The 23,078-nt window shown below is 40.8% G+C and overlaps 1 protein-coding gene across 5 annotated transcripts in view; it reads right to left on the bottom strand.

Annotated features, from left to right (window-relative positions):
• The window catches only part of Aig1 (androgen induced 1), a 252,323-nt gene that overhangs the window by 13,399 nt on the left and 215,846 nt on the right, over positions 1-23,078 (bottom strand). Inside the window, exon 5 of one of the 5 annotated variants that reach the window (XM_060380249.1) lies at positions 10,986-11,115. The exons of the other annotated variants lie outside the window; for them this stretch is intronic. Coding sequence (XP_060236232.1) covers positions 11,055-11,115 — 61 coding nt within the window. The 3' untranslated portion in view covers positions 10,986-11,054. Of the gene's footprint in view, positions 1-10,985; positions 11,116-23,078 lie in introns of those variants that run through there. 5 annotated transcript variants of the gene reach the window in all.

The following is a 23,078-nucleotide window of genomic DNA, read 5'->3' as shown; positions in this document are numbered from 1 at the left end:
AAAGTTCTGTTAAGTGAAGTATTAGCGGTGCTAGAAAATGGACCAGTTCACAGACAAGCCCCAAGCAGAGGTTCACTCTGAGTATGTTGAAATGCAGCTTAGTTTACAAATACAACTGCAGAAGCCTGTCTTTGTGCACGATGGGTTTTCAAGGTAAAACCTTAAGACATGATCATATGTCTTTAACATCCATTAAACATAAAACATTAACAAGTAAATTAACATCCACTAAAGATTCCTTGATTGTTTTTAATGAAGCTAGTTCCACAGACCCTGGGTAGGCGTTCTGAGTGTGTGTGCCATGTAATCACTCAGGACTTGGTGCTCTACAGTGTCCTTGAATTAATGACTTGAATTAATGACTCACAGACAACATTTTGTAATTCTTAATAATTTTTCAGGGGCATTATTATTATTTTTCATTGGCCCTCACAAATTATATAGTCCTTTGTATGTAGCTAAATCCTTTACACTTTGGAACAATTTCTAGCTCAATCATATATTTTTGAATCACCATAAACATTATGAAATGTCTTTGATCCTGTTTCCAGGTTAGTGTGGTAAACACTGCCTAAAAACATAATCTAAAATATGTGAATGAGCTAAAAGTTGACACCAAGAATAAAGGACACAGCAGAAACACAGGACTAAGTACAAACATAATTGGTGATATAATTGTTAGATAGTATAGTTACTAGCACCATCAGCTTACATTAAAATTATTTTTTGAAATATCCGAGTAAATCAAACAAGCAGCACCAAAAGCCTTTCCAGTGTTTCTCTTTATGTGGAACTATATAACATTTTCCTGTACTCCATACAAGAATATTTTCAAGGTTACAAGTCCCTCCACCCATCCCTAGGGAAAGAAGCAAATTGTGCAAGCCTTTCGGAATGAATTCCTGTTATGAGGTCATGAGGGAATGTGTTTTCTTCCTGATTCTAAGTCACAAATATCGGAGTGATTTATCCATGAAGGCAGGCCAAGAATCAACTTCAGAAAGTTTTCCTTTAGCACATCTCCTGACACTTGTCTGGACTGGTTGCAAATGTTTCATTTCCATTGAGTCCCACTCTCTCCATTCTACCTGATTTTTATGGTGATGTTTTCCTGGAAAGAATTCAATCTGAATTTCTTTCAATAAAACTCATGGCTGGCTTTTCTTAAATCACTCGGAGCTTCTCAAAGCACACAGGTGCCAAACGTCAAGCTGACACATTCAACACCGGAGGGAACATGTGTTCTTTCAGGAGGGGGGTGGGGACTCAGCAAGGGACCATTACGATCCCTGTGATCATCAGAATTGGCTGCTGAAGCCACACATTAGGCGAGAAGGAACTGCCTAAATTCCACAACAGATATCATAATTTTCCCACTTTTGCAGAAATTAACTTCACTTACTTTTCTGACCCTCAATGACACTAAATGCTTTTTTTATTTTTAGGACAATTAACGATTCCTAGTTGTCCTCTTGATTGCGTGTCCCACCCCACACATCCCTAGACACTCGTGGAGCTCCTGTTCTGACCAGTGCTCGGTGTCACATTGTACAGTGTGAGCATCTCTGCTATTGTCACAGGGCTGCTTCTCCGCAGGAGAAATGTTCTGTTTGATTTTCACTCCACATACATGTAACAGGCTTATATGGTGTCAGATGAGAACACAACAGTTTGTGAGGTAGATGTGGTCCATGACCCAGAACCTGTAGTCCCAGTCTTAGAGCCAGATAGCCTTATGTGACATGTGACATTCCCGCTACTGTGCAGGACAGTTGTACAAAGTTGGTAAGTGTTCCTTTGGAAAGTTTAATGCTTGTCACTCTGAATCAAACAATCAAAAGTGTTAAAACACTTTATGTTTAATAAAAAGCAGAAACTCCCTGTTTCAAGAATCTCAGCCTTAAGCCTCCTCCTCTTGCTTGGCTCTATCCCTCAAGAAAAGCCACATCTAATTCTTTCAGTTAATTTTTCAATCTTTCGTCATATATTTATCTCTTTAAAGAGCATGTTGTATTCCCACCACCAGCAGCCGAGGATCTATCAGCATTTGATAGTTGATGTGAGAACACACTCAGTTCTCTTTAATGATAGGATCCTTGGTGGGGTGACCACACATCAGGGCAGGCCCAACTCCTAAGAACAGCTGGACAACACAAATTAGAACCCCCAGGGAAAGAATAAAAAGGAGGAGGAGGAGGAGAAGGAAGAGGAGGAGAATGATTAGATTTAGAGTTGGATAGTGCCCTGGCTAGTTTTATGTCAACTTGATACAAGTTAGTGTCTTTTGAAAAAAGGTAAATTCAATTGGAAAATGACCTTACTAGATTGGCCTGTGGGGAAGGTAGTGGTCCCTTTTCTCAGTTGGTGATTGATGTGGGAAGGCACAGCTCAATAGGAGTGGTGTCACAGTTGGTCTGGGTGCTAAAAGAAAGAAGACTGAGCAAACAACAGGGAGCAAGCCAGTAAGTAGCATTCCTCTTTAGTGTCTGCTTCAGTTCCTTCCTCCAAGTTGCTGTCCTGGACATAAAAGCTAAACCCTTTCCTCCTCAAGTTATTTTTGGTCATGGTGTCTTACCATAGCAATAGAAATGCTAACTAATACAGATAGAAAGGGGTGGAAGGGTGTTAATGGGATGATGTTGTGTCTGCATATGTTAAAATTTTTGGAAAAGAAAGAAATTGTTAGATAAAAAGAAATAAAACTGTTTAAAGAAAAGATTCTCTGTCAGAATGGCATAGGACGCTCTGTGAGGTCCACAGATCTCCAATGCTGTTCAACAAGATCACTACATTACTCATTTTCTGTCTGGACACCTATCTATTGACACTGCAGTATTAATGTGTTCTACAGTGATTGCATTGCTCTCCATTTCTCCCCTTTAACTTGTTCAATGTTTGCTTAACATATTTAGATACTTGACTATTAGGCACATAATATTTATAATATGCTAATTCTTTCCCTGGATTTTGTCCCCTTAGGATATGGTGTTGCTCTCTGAGTCTCGTAAGCAGATTTTCACATGAAGTCTGTTTAATCTGATGTTTATATACATACTTCAGAATATATACATCAGCTACCATTTCCTTTTATTCCTTCTTTTCCTTTTTGTCTCTTCTTTCCATTATTCTTTTTTTTTCCTTTTTGAGGTAAACTCTCAGCTCATATTGGCTTCAAATTCACAGTCCTGCTGCCTCTGTCCCAGTGTGTTGAGATTACAGGTACACATCGCCACACTCAGCTACATCTTTTACATTTACAGTAAGTAGTGGTATCTATACCATTCTTGCCACCTTCATGAGTTTTTTCTTTGTAATTTACTTGTTCTCATATTTCTTTTGCTGTCTGTCACAATGGCTTCAGGATTTATTTTTTCTTTTTCTTTTTTTCCCCAGTAGCATGCTTTTATTCTTATCTCTCTGTAATTATGTTTCTGTTGTAGCCCTTTAATGGTTACACCAAGAATCTTATCACAATTCTTATAAAAGTCTATTTTAGTCGATGGCAACTTCAATCACATATAAATTTATGCATTACTCCTACCATGCTTCATGTTACTGACACACGAGTCTTGCTTTCTTTATGTGTTATCATCTCAGCATATTTACTTTTTGACTGTCACACCAATGGTACTTGCTCTTCAATATGTTTCATGTCACTGGCCATTATTTGTTCCAAATTGGTGACTACTGTAAAGCTTGATTCCTGGCAATGAATTCCTCAGTACTTCTTTGCTTTCTCTATGGGGGAAGATTTTGTCTTTTCTTCATTTATGAAATACAGTTTGTTCATGTATAGTATTATTGGTTGAGTTTTCTTCCTTTATAGTAGTTTGAACAGATAATCCTTTCTCATTGCTTGCAGATATTGAGAAACCCATAAGTAGTTTTATAGAGAAATTATTTATAAGCAATAATTTGACTTTTTCCTTGCTGCTTGCAAACTTTTCTCTTTTACTTTGAGGTTTTGCAAAGTACTTCTAATGAGTCTCAATTTAGACTTCTTTATGTTCACTCTAATACCCTTTAAAAGGTTCATAAATTTGGGCATCTTATTTCTCTCCCCAGATTTGGGGAGCTTTTTGTGCTCCCTTTCTCTCTTTCATCCTTCTGGGACTTCCATGTTGCATATATTAATTTTGTTCCTAGGATCCCATCCATCCTGAACAGATGTTCACTCTTTTCATTCTTGATTTTGTTTCTCTTACTTGGTGAAATAATTAAACAACACCTTGTGTTTATGAACTATTCTACTTTATCTTCTGTTTTTGAAGTTCTATTGAGATTTTCATTTCAGTCATTATATTCTCTAGCTCTAAGATGTAAAATATTTTTCTTTGTGGCTTTATAATTTTACTTCTTTTTTGAAATTTCTGTTTTTGCTTTTTTATACTATTTTATTTTTATTAATTACAGTTTATTCCTTTTGTATTTCACCTGTAGCTCCCTCCCTCTTCTCCACCCATGCCTCTACACCACTTCTTTCTTTTTATCATTTAGGTTTTTTTTTGTTCTGAGCTTTTAAGTTACATCTTTAACCGTACTATTTTGAGTTCTTCAGAAGTTTATTTATTGAGTTCTGTTTACACATCCATTATCAATTTCCTGGGTGGTTCGACATTTTCTTAGCTCTTTCTGATTCTTGTAGTCTACTTTAGTGTTAGCACACTTGAAGATACAGCCATCTTTTCTAATCTTCCCTGGCTAGCTTTGTCTGTCCTGTCAGTCCAGTAGAATTTTAGGTAGCCCAGTCAATAGAATCAGTGGTTACTAGAGCATTGTACTGGGGGCACAGGACCCAATTCTTTGTGGTTAGGGAGATCTGCTGTTGGTAGTCTTTATCCAAAGCAGTTGGCTCTCAGAAATCTCTGGTTCAACAGAGCTAAAGTTGGTCACAGAAGGAGCTGTTGCTGAGATCTGCAGTTGCACAGAGTCTGACTGAGTCCTGGTCAGGTAGAGTAAGTACATTATCCCATCATAAGGAAAGGCCACAAGGAAATGGTTCAGAACAAAGAATACTTCCACTCGTGACTGCCCTGTATACACACAACAAGTCTAATTTCCTACCCATTAGAAAGAAAAAAAATCAGTTATCCATTAAATAGGAAAACAGTGGTGGTTTCACACTTCAAGAAAAATGCAAGGCTCTTTTCTTCTAAAAGACTGGTCAGTCTCACTGTTAGGTTTCTGAGGGAAATGGCAGAATCTTTGAGCTTGGCTTTTCCTCAGTGTGGTTCTGGAAGCTCTGCCTCTGCATCTACCACCTCTTGCTTCTCAATGGCTGACTGGCCGGCTGCTGGTCTGTTGGTGCCCAGGTCCCTGAGTTTCCATTTTCATTGACCTTCAGTTTCTCTGGGCACTGACAATGTCCACATTCCTATACCATCTGCTCTAAAGGCACATGGAAACCTCCAGATGACTTCAAGCTATCATCCTTCAGCTCTGATTTATTTTAATACCTCAATCCTGGGTCCTCAGTAACCACATTCATATCTAAATACCTATTAATTTCTATATTCCATTATTGTTTAAAAACTTTAGTTTCTACATGACAGAAGGTTATATATATTTTCAAGAAAGTAGCAAATACCTAAACAATTTATATTAAAGATTAGAACTATAAGTAAAACCATGCTATGGCCAGTGCAGATTTCATGATTAAAGTAGCTAAAACAGAAGTACTCTAGATATAAATGGATATCTATCTATCCATCCATCCATCCATCCATCCATCCATCCATCTATCTATCTATCTATCTATCTATCTATCTATCTATCTATCTATCTATCTATATTTTTTCCCCAGCTCTCCCAGCCTATGGGAGGAAGAAAGGAAAATTAAATGAAACCAGATCAATAATTTTATTTCTGCACTCTCGTCTAAGTAAGAGGAAGGTTTGATGCTTTCTATGTATGAAAAGCAGTATGCTGTTAAACCCTGGGAAGCAGCTCTTTGGTTGGATGAATGAATACTATTTAACTTCCCTGATGACTTCCTGTAGAACAAGAAGGCCGCATAGTCTGCCTGTGGTCCATCATAGTCCACATAAGATGTGGCAAAGAGATAAAATCATAAGTGTACAGCCAAAGGAACGTGATACTATTATATATTTATTTTAAGTAAGAAGGACCAGGGGAAAACCCAGATGTTGAGACTTTTAGAGGAATGAGCACATATATGATCTCAACAACAACCAAACATTTTCATTTTTCAAAGTTATCTTTTCTTCCATGATGTTACATTGAATTCTTCCTAGCGTAGAATTACTGTAAGAGGCAGAATTGATGAAACAGTTTTACTTCTTTTGTATCTATAGCAATATATGAGATGACTGGAGGTCATTAACATGTAATAAGATCAAAGTTGTCCTTAGTGGATCACTGCTTGAAAAGAAAACCTGAGCAGACATCCAGCTTCGTCTTGGTGCAGCACCTGGAGGCCAGGCCTGACTACTGGCATTACCACTATTCCATTTCCTTTTCATTAAGCATTAGCACTGCAAGTGTTCAGATTCGATCTCTGTTAGAAATGTGATGACAAAAGAAGGCTGCTACCATGGAAACCTTCCTGATGGCCTTTGTGGTGAGCTCCCTGTAACTTAGATGCCAGCAAACTTCATGCACTACAGAGCCGGTCAATGCTAGCCATGCAGCTTGTTCGCAAGAGCCCCGATGAGTAACATAAATGAATACCCTGAATGCAGTGATCTGAAGAATCATTATTTTTGTCACAGCTCATCACTGGATAAGCACCGGGAAACATGCCTTAAGATATACTCTGGACTGCAAAGTGAGAGCCAATTCAAGGCCATTTCCTGTTATTTGTCTCATAAAAACAAAATACATCATTGCTTTAAGGAATCACATACTGAGAAATAACCTATTAAAAGTGAACTGAGAATGAATCTTTGCCTGCTTTCGTTAGTTAAAGTTCACTTAATTATCTGTGCATCAGCTACTTTTATACAGTGATCCCTCAAGCGAACGTCTACTCAAAGGCTTAGGATGCAGTGTTATAATAATTTTATTTTCCATGTGTAGCTATTTCATTTATTCAAGTCTAGGTAACATCACTCCTGATTCAATATGCAATTAAAAGCTTTGATTTTCTATAATTTGGTACCTTTAAGAAGTATGTACAGTAAAAATCTTAACTGAGTTAGCTCGTCTTTGTAGGTTATGCGGCAGGCTGATTGCTAGTAAATAGTTAAAAAACAAACAAACAAAAATGTGTGTGCATGTGTGTATGCTACAATGTGAGTGAATATGTTGGGTACCTGTCCTCACCTCCCACCTTTTAAGACAGGGTGTCTTGTTTGCTGCAGAGTAGGCCAATGTAGCTGGCCTGGGGATCCTTCAGTCTCTACCTCCCAGCTCCTCACATGATTGCTGAAATTACAGATGCATGCACTTCCATATCTGTCCTTTGGTGGCTTCTGGGGATTCGAACATCCACTTGTACAGCAAGCACCATAGCCAGGTGGTTATGTCTAGTCCTTACGAGGCTATTTTTAATGATTGCTTAGATGCGCATTTCTCCATCAGTGTGTAGTGCTGCAAACAGCCTCCTTCTTCTTTCCAGCTGTATTTAGAAATTATCATTGAGAGTGGAATACCAAGTGCGGACAAAGAAAGAAAATGAGAGAGCTGATAATTTAATCATTTCTAAAGATTCATTTTCAACATTTTCTAGAAAGACAAATATATTTTGACAAACAATACTTACTCTAGTTCTCACTTTTTTAAAAAAGACACAGAAATTCATCTTTGAGGAAATGCAACTGCCAGTGTGTAGGAAAGACATCCATCATATGCTCTGCCCTGTGTCTTAGCTTTTTCAGTATCCCAGGATCCAAATGATTTATTGCTATTGTTGTTTCTTTTCTTTTTTCTTTTGGGATGACATCATGCTCTGACATTGAGGTGATAACCTTTCTTCTTCAGCCTCTGAGTGCTTGGTTTACAGTTGTGCACTGAGATTCCTGTCTGGACTGAAGATTTTGACAGTCTACACCATTCCTTTGTTCAAGCATTACTGCAACTTGGCAAGCTCCTTCCAGACACCAGGCATTGGCCCAGGCCGTGGCTCATGTGCGGAACGCCATAGCTCTTGCCCATAAGACTGCAGCCTAATAGTGGTATAGAGTACTGTGTTGGTAGATCAAGGCTGTGCCACTGAGTGTGTTGTGAGAGTACCTGACAGGTGACAGGTGAGTCACAGTGTCAGGAAAGGGTTCTTGGAGTACGCAGTATCTGATCTGAGACTCAATGATAGATTAAAGGATGGTGGTAAGGCCCATAAAAAAATAGATCAGGCAGAGGAGCTGCACATATCTCGAGGTGAGTTCACGGGATTTCAAGTAGTTTAACAGATATGGAGAGCTCTGAAGGAGAGGCTGGTGGAACCTCTTCTCACACTGAGGTCTCTAAGTTCTGCCAGCAACTTTCTGTATTACAAGGTCACTGTTTCTCTACCAGCTCTTTCTGTCTCTCTCTCTTTTACCTGTGTGGTTGATACTTTAAATATTCCATCTCGTAGTGAAAAAAAAAAGAGAGTAAATATTCCATCTCTTTCCAAAAAAAATTATGACAAGAGAGTTGTCCAACAATTAAAGAATGCATATGCAAAATATGGTATTTTGCACTGGGGTCATGCTTAGATTATACTCAGTATCCATGCTGAATATAGCACTTAAGCATAAGACTTCAATTCTGCAAAACTCACACCTAAGAAGTAAAGTATGTCCTTATGACCCCAGTGATAGGAGGTAGGAAGAGGAAGGTCCTAGGGGGTTGCTGGTTACCCAGCTTACATTATTTGGCCAGCTTCTTGTCTTGTGGCCATCCTAGTTTTTGAGGCAGTACAAGTGGAAAAATGTGTGCTGAAGAGGTAGAGGAAGGAAGATCATAAGCCCAACACCAAGATGGATTACATCTTTGGGGCTAGAAAGATGTCAGCAGGTAAAGTGCTATCCAAGCCTGATGACCTGGGTTCAACATCTGGAATACACGTGAAGGTTGACAGAGAGAACAGACCCCTTAAAGCTGTCCTTTGACCTCCATACACATGGGAAGGCATGGGTGCACCCTCTCACACCTGCGTATCATGTACAACAATAATTTTAAAAGGATTTTTAAAAATCAAGATGGATGGCACACAAGAAATAAGTGCCTAGGCTGTCGTCTGGTACACACCGCACCACACACACACACACACACACACACACACACACACACACACAGAGCACAGCACACATTCACTGGCAGCCAAATACACACATGCACCGGAACACACATGCATACACTCAGAATGTGGTATGTCTGTATATCAGGTATTATTCAGCTGTAAAAAGGAGTGATTGTACATTCAAACTACAAAACACTAAAGGAAAAAAGCCAGTCATTAAAGGGCACAGACTGTAAAAGTTCTATCTGTATGAAAAGTCTAGAGTAGTCTAATGCCTGTGAAATGAAAACAGATTAGTCATTAACAGTGGCTGGGGAGGGTAGAGAATAAGCATTTACAGACTAAAGGATAAAAAGATTGCTCTGGGGATGGTACAGGTGTCTGGGAGTTAGAGGAAGGACATGCTGCAGCCTCATGCATTGATTGTGCCCGTTAAAGGAGGGATGGTGGTATGCAATTCATGTGTCTCTAAAACAAAAGCAGTAAGATAGAATTATAGATAAACCAAGTTTGATCATATACTGATAAATGTTGAAAACAGATAATGGGGAGGAACTATACCATCCCCCCAAAGCAAAACAGACAAAAGCCCAGATGTTCTCGCCTTACACACCTTCTTTCTCACATTTAGACTATCTCACATTACAAAGAAAGCCACGGCCTGATGGTAGCAAGTCTCTTGACTGACTTTCATCAAACTTTAGCATTTGTTTATGCTGTCTTCTCATTTATTCATTTCTGCATTTAACAACGGCTCTAAGCTACACATTCTGCTAGAACAAAGGTTCTTAACCTGTGAGTTGAGACTACTTTGGGGTTACATATCAGATGCCTACATTACCATTCATAACAGTAGAAAAAATTACAGTTACGAAGTAGAAACAAAATAATTTTATGGGTGGATACCTTTACAACACGAGGAACTGTATTAAATAGTTAGGGCATTAGGAAGGTTGAGAACAGGTATACTAGAAGGTCAGGCTACAGCAACAAACAGAGGAGGCATAGTCCTTGCATTCAGAATATCACTGTTTGGAAGGATGGGAGACACTCAGGGGACAATTCCAATTAAGCAACTGGGAGGCTGGGGGAGGAAGCCCAGGTCTAGGACAGATGGGTAATCAGAAGTTTTCTTGTAGGAAGTGATGTTGAGAGTGGTAGCTAAGGACGTCAGGAGATGGGACTGGAAGCAGAGTGACAGCTAAGAAGAAAAATGTGATGTCTTAAGGAAAAAAAAAAGGCATGGATTGTGTATTAGATGGTTCACCAGAGCTACAGAAAGAGGTTTATCTGGGAGGAATTGGCTCAGAGATTAAGGAGTAGAGAAATCCCACTGTTCACTGTCTGGAAGATGAAGGCCCCAGAACAGTTTGTGGTACAGTTCCATCAAAGCCAAATCCCCAAGAATTGTACATTCCAAGCCCACATGCTCCAGAACCAGAAAAGGATAGTTGAATGTAGAAGATAGACACCCCAGCTCAAGCAGAGATTGTAGACTCTGCACCTTACACCTTTCTTTCAAGCTCTGTGTGGACTGAATGAGACCCACCTTCACGGATGAATGTGATAATTATATTGTCTGTAATCCAAATGCCAGCTTCTTCCAAATGCACCGTCACAGACAAGTGGAAGGAACATTTTGCCAACTACCTGGGCTTCTCTTAGCTCAGATTCATACCCTGTGTGTCTGAGGGATGGGAAGAATTTGAGTGTGGCTGAAAAATAAAGAGCAGGGGGATAAGATAGTGTCACCAGATGAAGTGGCACTACCTGGCAGGGGCTAGATGATACGGGGCTTCTGAAGGTGTCATCAGTGTATTTTGTCAGGGAAGAGTTTCTCCAGAGGCTCCCATGGCTTCATTCCTAGTTCTCATCCGACTGAGAACAGGGTCTTGTGTGTGGGTGGCAGTCTTATGGGCCAGGATCCAGGCCTAAAAAAAAATCTACATTAGAGAGATCTTAACCTGAAATTGGAAATAATTTTAAGAACAAAGGTAAAAACTTGACAAGATAAATTTAAAACTGCTGAAACCATTAATAATTTACAGAAAGACTGAATCTTTCTGTAAATAATAGTAGGCCAGTAGTGGTTTGAGTAAGAATGATCCTCATAGGCTCATTATATTTGAATGGTTGGTCCCCTGATAAACTGTTTGGAAAGGATTAAAAGTATGGCTTTGTTGGAGGAGGTGTATCACCAGGGGTGGGCTTTAAAGCCCATGCCAGGCCTAGCCATCCATCTCTCTTTCTCTCCTTCACCCTTCTGCTCCTTGACTCTGCTTGCTGCTTGTGGATCAGATGTGAGCTCTGAGCTACTGCTCCAGCACCATGGCTGCCTGTCTGCTGCCATTCTCATCACCATGGTGGTTATGGACTCATCCTCTGAAACCATAAGTGGCTCACAATTAAACGCCTCCTTTTAGAAGTTGTCTTGGTCATGTTGTCTCTTCACAGTAACAGAAAAGACAGGGTCATTTTGCAGAAAGACAGCTTTCCTCAGATCAAGATTAGAGATGACCACACACTAGAAGTGACAGAAAGGATACTACAAGCCTCGTCAACAGCCCCTTTACATAATCAAGATAGCGCTTTTGAAACCCAGGAAATTTCAGAAATGGGAAAAAAAAAAAGAAAACTCCAAACGTACCTGGATATTTACTCCTGTCATACAAAGAAAGAAGTGATGCACTAGAAATGAGGTGTTTTTTTTTTCTTTTCTTTAAAGTTTGTTCTGGAATGGGGTAGGTTAACATATTATGTTAATCTACTCTACTTGAAATATGGCTTTCTAAAAATATACCCTGAAAGGCAAATGGCACGATTTCACACTGTACTCAATTTAGATTTCTTTTTATTTTCTAAACTCCTTTTTTTTTTGGTCAGATTTTCATTACATTTCTTCATTTAGAGATAGTGTGTATGTGTATGTGTATTCATGTGTACATCAGCACAATCACCCGTGTGTAGACACAAATGTGAGACAGAGCACAGGTGGAGATGAGAGGATGTCTTGAAAAAAACAAATGAAATCGAATTCATTAGGTTTAAACCAAACTAATGATAATGCTTCAATTTCTGAAAACTTCCTACATGCACACAGTGATGATGGTTGTATCCAGCCCCAGATCCCCTTCCTCTAGATCCCTCCAACTTATCTCCTATCTCATCCTCAACTTCATCTTCAAGAACAACAACAACAACAACAAAACCCCAAAACAACAAACCACTAAATGAGGTTAGTGTCACCCATTGATATTGTGTGTGGAGTCCCCTATTAGGGCAGTGGTTCTCAGTCTGTGGATCTCGACCCCTTTGGTGGGGATAGAATGACCCTTTCCACAGGGGTCACAAAATCTGTATATCAAATATTTACATTATGATCCATAACAGCAGAAAAGTTACAGTTGTAAAGTAGCAACAAGAATTTTATGGTTGGGGTGTCACCATAAGACAAAGAACTGTTTAATGGATCACAGCGTTAGGAAGGTGAGACCCCTGCACTATGACATAGGCAACTTTCAATGGCTGACCTCTCTCCACAGAGAATAGGAAGTCTCTCATCCAGCAGCCATCAACTGCCGTTAGCTGCTCAGATAGGGTGAGGTATCCAGTGCCCCTGCCTCATCCATACTAGAATTTTATCTCTTGGTGTTGATCTTGCGGTGATATTGTTCAGGTGACAAGAGCCACTGCCTGTTCCTGTGTGTGATTGCCAGCTCATCAAATTTGACAACTAGTACATCAGCCCAATAATTTTCTAAACTTTTTAACAGATTTTTTTTTTTAGCTAAAAATTCATATATGCAGTGGGCACTATGGGTGGCAAAGGGAGAGAGTGGGTCATGTGTTTCTGAAAGAGACTTGGCCTGAAGTGACAACGCTTTGGCTCACTGACAACTTCTCATGAACTACTCATTCCCCTAGGGAAAGAACAGATCTAAACAGAGTCAGCATGACAATTCTTGGATTTCTCAAGAGGCTGGCAAGAATTTATGAATGAATTGTCACTTTTTCTCTTGCAATCTCCTAGCAAAGCTTAGAAATCAGCTATTCCCAGCCATAGAATACCATTTACTTCTTAGCCAATGTTTTTCCAATCAGATGTCATAGGGCTAAGTCACTCACTAAGCTTGCAAAATGGTTTGTACTTGTATCTGTAAATTTATGCATCATTTTAATTTATGGAAGATTTTTTTATGTTTTTCTCAGAGTTTCAGGGTGACTTACACATTTGCTTTTTCTACTGTCATGTGAAAATTTCACAGCCCAAGGATGCGTCATCATGCAAAGACAAATAAAAGTGATACCAACATGGAAATAAACCTCAAAAACTTCAAACTAGGAAAAAAAAAACTATTGGGAGGGGGAAGTTTTAAGTAGAAAGACTAACATGATAAAATTTAAAATTTAAAAAACAAACTTTCTTGCCAAGAAGTGGAAAATGGAGTGGAGGCTGTAAAAGGTTGCTAAGAAATTAGAGCAGCAGCAGGGAGGAGATGGAAGAATAGGGCCTGTAGAGCAGCCCCCCCAAAACTAAACCAAACAGTGGTATAGGGAGGGGTATCAACCACCTGAGAACCCATTCAAGGAACGATATTTTGACAGGTTGAAAAGAAGGGAAAAATGATTGAGAGGCTGAGAAATGATTGAAAATGAGAGATGGTTTGGTTGTACACTGTTGGCTGAGCAAGCATGGGGACTCGAATTTGCCCTCTAGAATTTAATTAAAAATATCAGGGATGGAGATACCTCCAGAAGATTTTTTTTAATTACACTTTATTAATTTTTGTATCCCCCCATACGCCCCTCCTTCCTCCCCTCCCGATCCCACCCTCCCTCCCGTTTCTGCATGCATGCCCCTCCCCAAATCCACTGATAGGGGAGGTTATCCTCTCCTTTCTGATCTTAGTCTATCAGTTCTCCTCAAAAGTGGCTGCACTGTCCTCTTCTGTGGCCTGGTAGAGCTGCTCCCCCTCAGGGGAGGTGATCAAAGAGCAGGCCAATCAGATTATGTCAGAGGCAGTCCCTCTTCCCATTACTAGGTAACCCACTTGGACACTGACCTGCCATGGGCTACATCTGTGCAGGGGTTCTAGGTTATCTCCATGAATAGTCCTTGGTTGGAGTATAAGTCTCTGGGAAGTTCCCTGTGTTTAAATTTTCTTGTTCTGTTGCTCTCCTTGTGGAGTTCCTGTCCTCTCCAGCTCTTACAATTTCCCACTTCTTACATAAAAATCCATTCACTCTGCCCGACAGTTGGGCATCAGGCTCAGCATCTGCTTTGATAGTCTGCAGGGCAGAGGCTTTCAGAGGGCCTCTGTGGTATGTTCCTAGTTTGTTTCCTGATTTCTTCTTCTGGCTTTCAGAGGCCCTCTGTAGCAGGTTTCTAGGTTGTTTCCTATTTTCTTCTTCTTCTGATGTCCATCCTCTTTGCCTTTCAGGTGGGGATTGAACATTTTAGTTAGGGTCCTCTCTCTTGCTTGGTTTCTTTAGATACATAGATTTTGGTGGGTTTGTCCTACGTTGTATGTCTATATGAGTGAGTATATACCGTGTGTGTCTTTTTGCTTCTGGGACAACTCACTCAGGATGATCCTTTCCAGGTCCCACCATTTACAGGCAAATTTCATGATTTCCTTGTTTTTCATTGCTGAGTAGTATTTCATTGTATAGATGTACCACAATTTCTGCATCCATTCTTCAGTTGAGGGGCATCTGGGTTGTTTCCAGCTTCTGGCTATTACAAATAAAGCTGCTACAAACATGGTTGAGCAAATGTCCTTTTTGTGTACTTGAGCCTCTTTTGGATATATGCCTAGGAGTGATATGGCTGGATCTTGAGGAAGCACTATTCCTAGTTGTCTGAGAAAGCGCCAGATTGCTTTCCAGAGTGGTTGTACAAGTTTACATTCCCACCAGCAGTGGAGAAGGGTTCCCCTTTCTCCACAACCTCTCCAGCATGTTTTGTCACTTGAGTTTTTGATCTTGGCCATTCTTATGGGTGTAAGGTGAAATCTCAGGGTTGTTTTGATTTGCATTTCCCTAATGGCTAATGAGGTTGAGCATTTCTTAAAATGCTTCTCTGCCATTCGATATTGCTCTATTGAGAATTCTCTGTTTAGCTCTGTTCCCCATTTTTTAAGTGGATTACTTGGTTTGTTGCTTTTCAGCTTGTTTAGTTCTTGATATATACTGGATGTGAGTCCTCTGTCAGATAAAGGGTTAGTGAAGATTCTTTCCCAATCTGTAGGCAGTCGTTTTGTTTTGATGACGGTGTCCTTTGCTTTACAAAAGCTTTTCAGTTTCATGAGGTCCCATTTATTGATTGTTGCTCTTAGAGCCTGTGCTGTTGGTGTTCTGTTCAGGAAGTTTTCTCCTGTACCAATGAGTTCTAGGGTATTCCCCACTTTTTTTTCTAGCCGATTTAATGTGTCTGGTTTTATGTTGAGGTTTTTGATCCACTTGGACTTCAGTTTTGTGCAGGGTGATAAGTATGAATCTATTTTCATTTTTCTACATGTAGACATCCAGTTGGACCAGCACCATTTGTTGAAGATGCTATCTTTTTTCCATTGTATGGTTTTGGCATCTTTGTCAAAGATCAGGTGTCCATAAGTGTATGGGTTTATTTCTGGGTCCTCTGTTCGGTTCCATTGATCCACCATTCTGTTTCTATGCCAGTAACATGCAGTTTTTAAAAGTGTTGCTCTATAGTATAACTTAAGATCAGGGATAGAGATACCTCCAGAAGATCTTTTATTGTAGAGGATTGTTTTAGCAATTCTGGGTTTCTTGTTATTCCATATGAAGCTGAGAATTTTTCTTTCCAGGTCTGTAAAAATTGTGTTGGTAATTTGATGGGAATTCCATTGAATCTGTAGATTGCTTTTGGTAAGATGGCCATTTTTACTTTGTTAATCCTGCCAAGCCATGAGCATGGGAGATCTTTCTATCTTCTGATATCTTCTTCTAATTCTTTCTTCAGAGGCTTGAAATTTTTTCATACAAGCCTTTGACTTGCTTGGTTAGGGTTACTCCAAGGTACTTTATGTCATTTGTGGTGTTGTTTCCCTAATTTCTCTCTCAGCCCTTTTGTCTTTTGTATACAGGAGGGCTACTGATTTTTTTTTAGTTAATTTTGTATCCAGCCACTTAAGAGCAACAGTTATAACAACTGCATGGTACTGCCATAGAAACAGAATGGTGGAACAATGGAACCGAACAGAGGACCCAGAAATAAACCCACACACTTATCGACACCTGATCTTTGACAAAGATGCCAAAACCATACAATGGAGAAAAGATAGCATCTTCAACAAATGGTGCTGGTCTAACTGGATGTCTACATGTAGAAAAATGCAAATAGATCCATACTTATCACCCTGCACAAAACTGAAGTCCAAGTGGATCAAAGACCTCAACATAAAACCAGACACATTAAACCCGTTAGAAAAAAAGTGGGGAATACCCTTGAACTCATTGGCACCGGAGACTACTTCCTGAACAGAACACTAACAGCACAGGTTCTAAGAGCAACAATCAATAAATGGGACCTCATGAAACTGAAAAGCTTCTGTAAATCAAAGGACACCATCATCAAAACAAAACGACTGCCTACAGATTGGGAAAGAATCTTCACTAACCCTTTATCTGACAGAGGGCTAATATCCAGTATATATAAAGAACTAAAGAAGCTGAAAAACAGCAAACCAAGTAATCCACTTAAAAAATGGGGAACAGAGCTAAACAGAGAATTCTCAATCGAGGAATATCGAATGGCAGAGAAACACTTAAAGAAATGCTCAACCTCATTAGCAATTAGGGAAATTCAAATCAAAACGACCCTGAGATTTCACCTTACACCCATCAGAATGGCCAAGATCAAAAACTCAGGTGACAACACATGCTGGAGAGGTTGTGGAGAAAGGGGAACCCTCCTCCACTGCTGGTGGGAATGTAAACTGGTACAACCACTTTGGAAATTTATCTGGCGCTTTCTCAGACAATTAGGAATAGTGCTTCCTCAAGACCCAGCTATACCACTGCTAGGTATATACCTAAACTTTGCTCAAGTACACAAAAGGGATACTTGCTCAACCATGTTTATAGCAGCTCTATTTGTAATAGCCAGAACCTGGAAACAACCCAGATGTCCATCAACGGAGGAATGGATACAGAAATTGTAGTATTTTTACACAATGGAATACTACTCAGCAATCAAAAAGGAGGAAATCATGAAATTTGCAGGCAAATGGTGGGATCTAGAAAAGATCATTCTGAGTGAAATATCCCAGAAGGAGAAAGACAAACACGGTATATACTCGCTTATATAGACCTATACGATATGGTAAACATAATGAAATCTATACACCTAAAAAAGATAATCAAGAGAGCGGACATGGGGTAAGATGATCAATCCTCATTTAGAAAGACAGATGGGATGTGCAGTGAATGTATGACAGGAGTCTACTGAAGGCATCTGAAAGACTCTGACTAGCAGTGTTTTCAAAGCAGATACAAAGACTCATAACCAAACCTTTGGCAGAGTACAGGGAATCATATGAAAGAAGGGGAGTTAGTATGATGGGGAAAGAATAGGAGTTCCACAAGGACCAAATATATCTGGGCACAAGGTCTTTTCTGAGATTGACATTCCACCAAGGACCATGTATGGATATGACCTAGAACCTCTGCTCGGTGTAGCCCGTGGTAGCTCAGTAACCAATTGGTTTCCCAAAGTGAGGGGAACAAGGACTATTTCTAACAGGAACTCAATGGCTGGCTCTTTGACCTCCCCACCCCCCAAGGGAGGAGCAGTCCTGTTAGGCCACAGAGGAGGACTTTGCAGCCAGTCCTGAAGATACCTGATAAAACAGGATCAGATGAATGGGGAGGAGGTCCCCCCATTAGTGGACTTGGAAAGGGGCAGGGTGGAGAGGAGGGAGGGAGGGTGGGAGTGGGAGGGAATGAAGGAGCGGGATACAGCTGGGATACAGAGTTAATAAAATGTAACTGGTAAGAAAAAAAATAAAAATTAAAAAAAAAAAGAAATACCACGGAAACTTTTAAGTTGGTCTAAATGCCTTTTGCATTATGATATCCCATGAGACTCATGTGGCAGTTTTAATGAGATGCTTTCCCATAGTCTCAGGCATTTGCCCACTCAGTCCCCAGCTGGTGGCATTATTTGGAGAAGCTTAGGAGCTGTGGCCTCACTGGAGGTGGTATGTCACTGGGAGTGGTCTTTGAGGTTTCAAAAGCCATATGCCAATCCCAGTCCACTCTCTCTATTTCCTTCTTGCAGTGTGAGGTATAAACTCCTAGATGCGCCCGTTCCTAACACGCTGCTGCCACGCTTCCCAGCCGAGATGCTGAGGGACTCTTTCGCCTCTGGAGCCGTAAGTTCAAAACAAACCCTGCTTTCTGTATGTTATTTCAGTCACAATGTCTCATGCACTAAAAAATTAACTAGCTTTGTGTAAAACAAAAACAGTAATTAATAAAGGCATGACCTCTCCTTAACATGTTAATGTGTCAATATTGGTTTACTTGTAGCAAACATACCACACTGATATGTAAATGCTAATGGTACTGGTACATGGGAACTTGCTGTACTATCTCCACAATTTGTATGTGTTTCAGCATATGTACTGGAGGGAGCACATATATGTGCAGATGCAAATGCATGTATATGCATGTGTACACAGAAGACAGGTATTAATCTTAAGTATTATTGCTAAGATCCTGTTCATCTTACTTCCTGAGATAGTTCTCCTAGTACCTTGGCCTCACCAAGTTACCTAGGCTAGCTGTCCATCAAGCCCTAAAAAGGAAGAAAAACAAAGAAGAATCTAATCAAGAGAGAGGACCCTGACTAAAATGCTCAGTCCCCATCCTGAAAGGCAAAGAGGTTAGACATCAGAAGAAGAAGAAAATAGGAAACAACCTAGGAACCTGCCACAGAGGGCCTCTGAAAGCCTCTGCCCTGCATACAATCAAAGCAGACACTGAGACTGATGGCCAACTGTTGGGCAGAGTGCATGGAATCTTATGTAAGAAGTGGGAAATAGTAAGATCTGGAGATGACAGGAACCCCACAAGGAGAACAACAGAATCAGAAAATTTGAACACAGGGAACTTCCCAGAGACTCATACTCCAACCAAGAACTATTCATGGAGATAACCTAGAACCCCTGCACAGATGTAGCACATGACAGTTCAGTGTCTAAGTGGGTTACATAGTAATGGGAAGAGGGACTGCCTCTGACATAATCTGATAGGCCTGCTCTTTGATCACCTCCCCCAGAGTGGGGAGCAGCCTTACCAGGCCACAGAAGATGGCAATGTAGCCAGTCCTGATGTGATGTGATAGACTAAGATCAGAAGGAAGGAGAAGAGGACCCTCCCCCCCATCAGTGGACTTGGGGAGGGGCATGTGTGAACAATGGGGAGGAAGGGTGGGATCGGGAGGGGAGGAGGGAGGGGCTTATGGGGGGATAGAAAGTGAAAAAAGTGTAATTAATAAAAAATAAGAAGAAAAAATATCAGTGGACTTAGAAAGGGGCAGGGAGGAGATGAAGGAGGGTGGGTGGGATTGGGAGGGAATGAGGAAGGGGCTACAGCTGGGATACAAAGTAAATAAACTGTAATTAATATAAAAACTAAAACTTTAATAAAACAATATCAGGGTCTGGGGATAAGGACCTGCAATCCCAGAGCTAGGGAGGAGGGCAGACAGGTGGAACCCTGGCCTTTTCTGGCCAGCCAATCCAGCTGAATCCAAGGGAGAGACCTTCTCTCAAAAACAGAGGTGGAGACTGCAGAGATCTCAAGTTAGCTTCTAGCCTACACTTGTACACGAACCAACACACACACACTGTCCAAAAGTGACCTCCTCTTTTTTACTTCTAGGCCATCTTCTTTCCTCATCAGGTCCTTCTAAGTCTAATCCTTGTTCATCTGCAATGGAGCACCTTACATGTTACTTGTGTGGGGAAGCTTTTCCTAACCCCTATCTAGGTCAGGGAACCTGTGGACTCTCAGAGCTGTGCCTATTTCTCCTTATGAATGGTATGGTAATTGCTTTTTATTTTCCTGTATCCTTTAAAAGACTACCATCTTTGTGGTCTGAGCCAAAGCTTCTACAATCCACTTACCTCCCCCTTCTAGCACACTGTCTGGTACCTGGTAAGCACTCAATAGACACCTGTTTGAGAAAGAGCTAACGAACTTCATTTTATATCAACATTAATATCTATATATCTAGATATTCCAGATTGGGAGAATAAAAATACCATGATAATGATATCTAAGACGGTTGCCTCTCTCCCTCCACCAGTTACTAGGGAAGACAATCTTTGACTGTATGGTGTTCAAGTTTTTAACGGTGATTTGAGAACAAGTTTTGCTTGTTATATTCATTCATCTCCACTTTGCATTTCATTGTCTCTTGACACCTTAGGCCTGGTATAGCTATCTGGTCTTTTAAATTCGTAACTTTATTTTTAGTTAGTTTTTATTTTGTGCCCCAAACACTGCTTAGTGCTACAAGAGAGCAATAACCTGAAGATTATGGATGGTCATGGAAGCCATGCAATAGCAGTGGGCCTGCGCCGGCAGGGAGCCCATGTGAAAGCTCGCACAGAAACACTAGAGGACATGTTCTGAGACTTCCGGTGCTCTCATGGTCTCAGAAGCCCAAGCAGCTCACCACAGGGAAGCTGGAGGCTGTTAGTACGGAAAACCTTCTACTTGACGAGTTTCCAGGGCTTCAGCTGGAGCACCTCCCGCAGGGCTGTCCCTGCAGTGTAGCCCCACGGGTTCTTTCTTTCTTTCTTTCTTTCTTTCTTTCTTTCTCTCTCTCTCTCTCTCTCTCTCTCTCTCTCTCTCTCTCTCTTTCTTTCTTTCTTTCTTTTTTTCTTGAAGTTCAGGAGCTTCTGTTGGCCATTTAAGTAAATTGGGAAGAAGGAAAAAGAGCCAAAAAAGCTGAGATTCAATCTTAGAGAATGGGTAGCAGGGATATTGTAGACACCGTATGGGGTTTTTGCTGAGCAAAGTATATGACAGTACACACACACACACACACACACACACACACATTCACTTTCCATACTGTTCTTTCATGTAAAATGCACATACATCATAATTTCACTTCTTAAGCTAATGTAAGAATATTTTCTATACCATTGTGACTGTTGACATGTCTAAAGATTATTGACACTTAGAAGCTGTAGATAAGGTGGCTCCCTGTCTTCTTTAGGACTTCAGGTACAGCCCTGAAGGGGATTTTGAGAACAAGTATTGAAATAAAAATCAAAACTTCATGACTCTAGCTAGTTTTAAAATCCTCTGATGGAAATAAATAAGAGATTATAATGCCCCACAGAGAAGCTCAGCCAAATTAGGTGCATGAGAGAAGTTCCCCTGAAAACAAGACACCAAGGCTGGGGCCTGATGGATGAGCAGGATGTGTAATCACAATGGTGGGAACCCTAGTCTGGGAGAAGAGAACTGGGTGGAAGTATGGAGAAAGAGAAAGCATCCAAGCTGAGGGTCTCACTGTGCTTGGCAGAGTGGCTGGATGTGGGCAGTACACTGTGGCTCTGGATGACCAAATAAAAGGGAAAGATGAGGGGGAGGAGAAGCAGGAGGAAAGGGAAAGGAGGAGGAGGAAGAGAAGGAGGAGAAAGAGCAGAAGAAGGCCACAGAGTAAGCAGGTTCAGCTGACGAAGAGTAGCCTGAAGTCTGTAAGGAACTGGACTTGATACATAGAGGCAAAGAGAAACCCACACACTCAGCATTTTTAAAGAGCAGCTGTGGACAGACAGGGGAATGGGAGGGGTGACAGTTTTATGAGATTGTTCAGGAGACATCTCTGGAGCTTGCATCATAGTATTAATCATGGGGGCAGAGCAAAGCATGGAGGTTCTGAAGATGCCTCAGAAGAACAAGTATGAGGAACTGGTAGCCTGTGGTTGATACCAGAGAGAGGACTTCAGGATGTGCAATGTGTCTCTGGCATGAATGCTGCATGGTAATGATGCTAAGGTGTGTGTGTGTGTGTATGTGTGTGTGTGCGTGTATGTGTAAAAGTTTGTGGAAGGGATAGGGAATTTAGGTATGGCCTGAGCTGGTTTCGCAATTGCTAAATAAGTAGATATGGTATCAGTTTAGGAGAGTTTCTGATCTGAGAAGGAGACATTGCAATCGCAGAAGAGACATGCTCCCTTAGGAAGAATGGATGAGGAACAAGCACTGGGCTCTGAAGAACTCCAACATGGAGTTTTGTGTAGATGGGAAGAGCCAGTAAAGAAATGGAGAGGGATCATCAGCATCCGTGCGGTGGGACTAATGAAAACTTAAGCCACATTGGGGTGGGTTAATATTAACAATACATACTCTGGGCACATGCAGAGCTAAATGTTAACATTATTATAGTGATCACTTATGAAGTGGTTGCTCTTAATCATCTAGTCCATAGATGAGGATACTGAGACAGACAGTGGTCACATGACTGTCCCAAGTCATGTGTCAGAAGCACAGCTCAGGCTCAGTCATTCTCCCGAACGGTGCAGCGTCCTGTCTCTTGAGCATGTGTATGAGAAGAAATACAGTGTAGGGAAGTCGTCAGAGCAGCTTAGCTGCAAGCAAGGCAATGGATGCCCACTTCCTACCAGTGGGAGCTCTACAGCCTACAGCAATATCTATAAGGCAAGAAGAGCTAGGTAGAGATACTGCCAGGAAGCATCCAGGAGGGAGACTGATGCTACAGAGGAATGAGGTGATAATCAATGGAAGGTTACAGAGGAGCTGGGGTGGAGGCATGGCTGAGCTTGGGTTTGGGGGACTGACTACTGGGGAGGAAAAAAATGAGTGTTAGACTGGAATTAGTTAG

Source organism: Meriones unguiculatus, chromosome 3, assembly GCF_030254825.1.
Source record: "Meriones unguiculatus strain TT.TT164.6M chromosome 3, Bangor_MerUng_6.1, whole genome shotgun sequence".
Taxonomy (NCBI): Eukaryota; Metazoa; Chordata; class Mammalia; order Rodentia; family Muridae; genus Meriones; species Meriones unguiculatus.
Note: the sequence above shows the minus strand (reverse complement) of the source record. Positions and strands in the feature narration are given on the sequence as shown.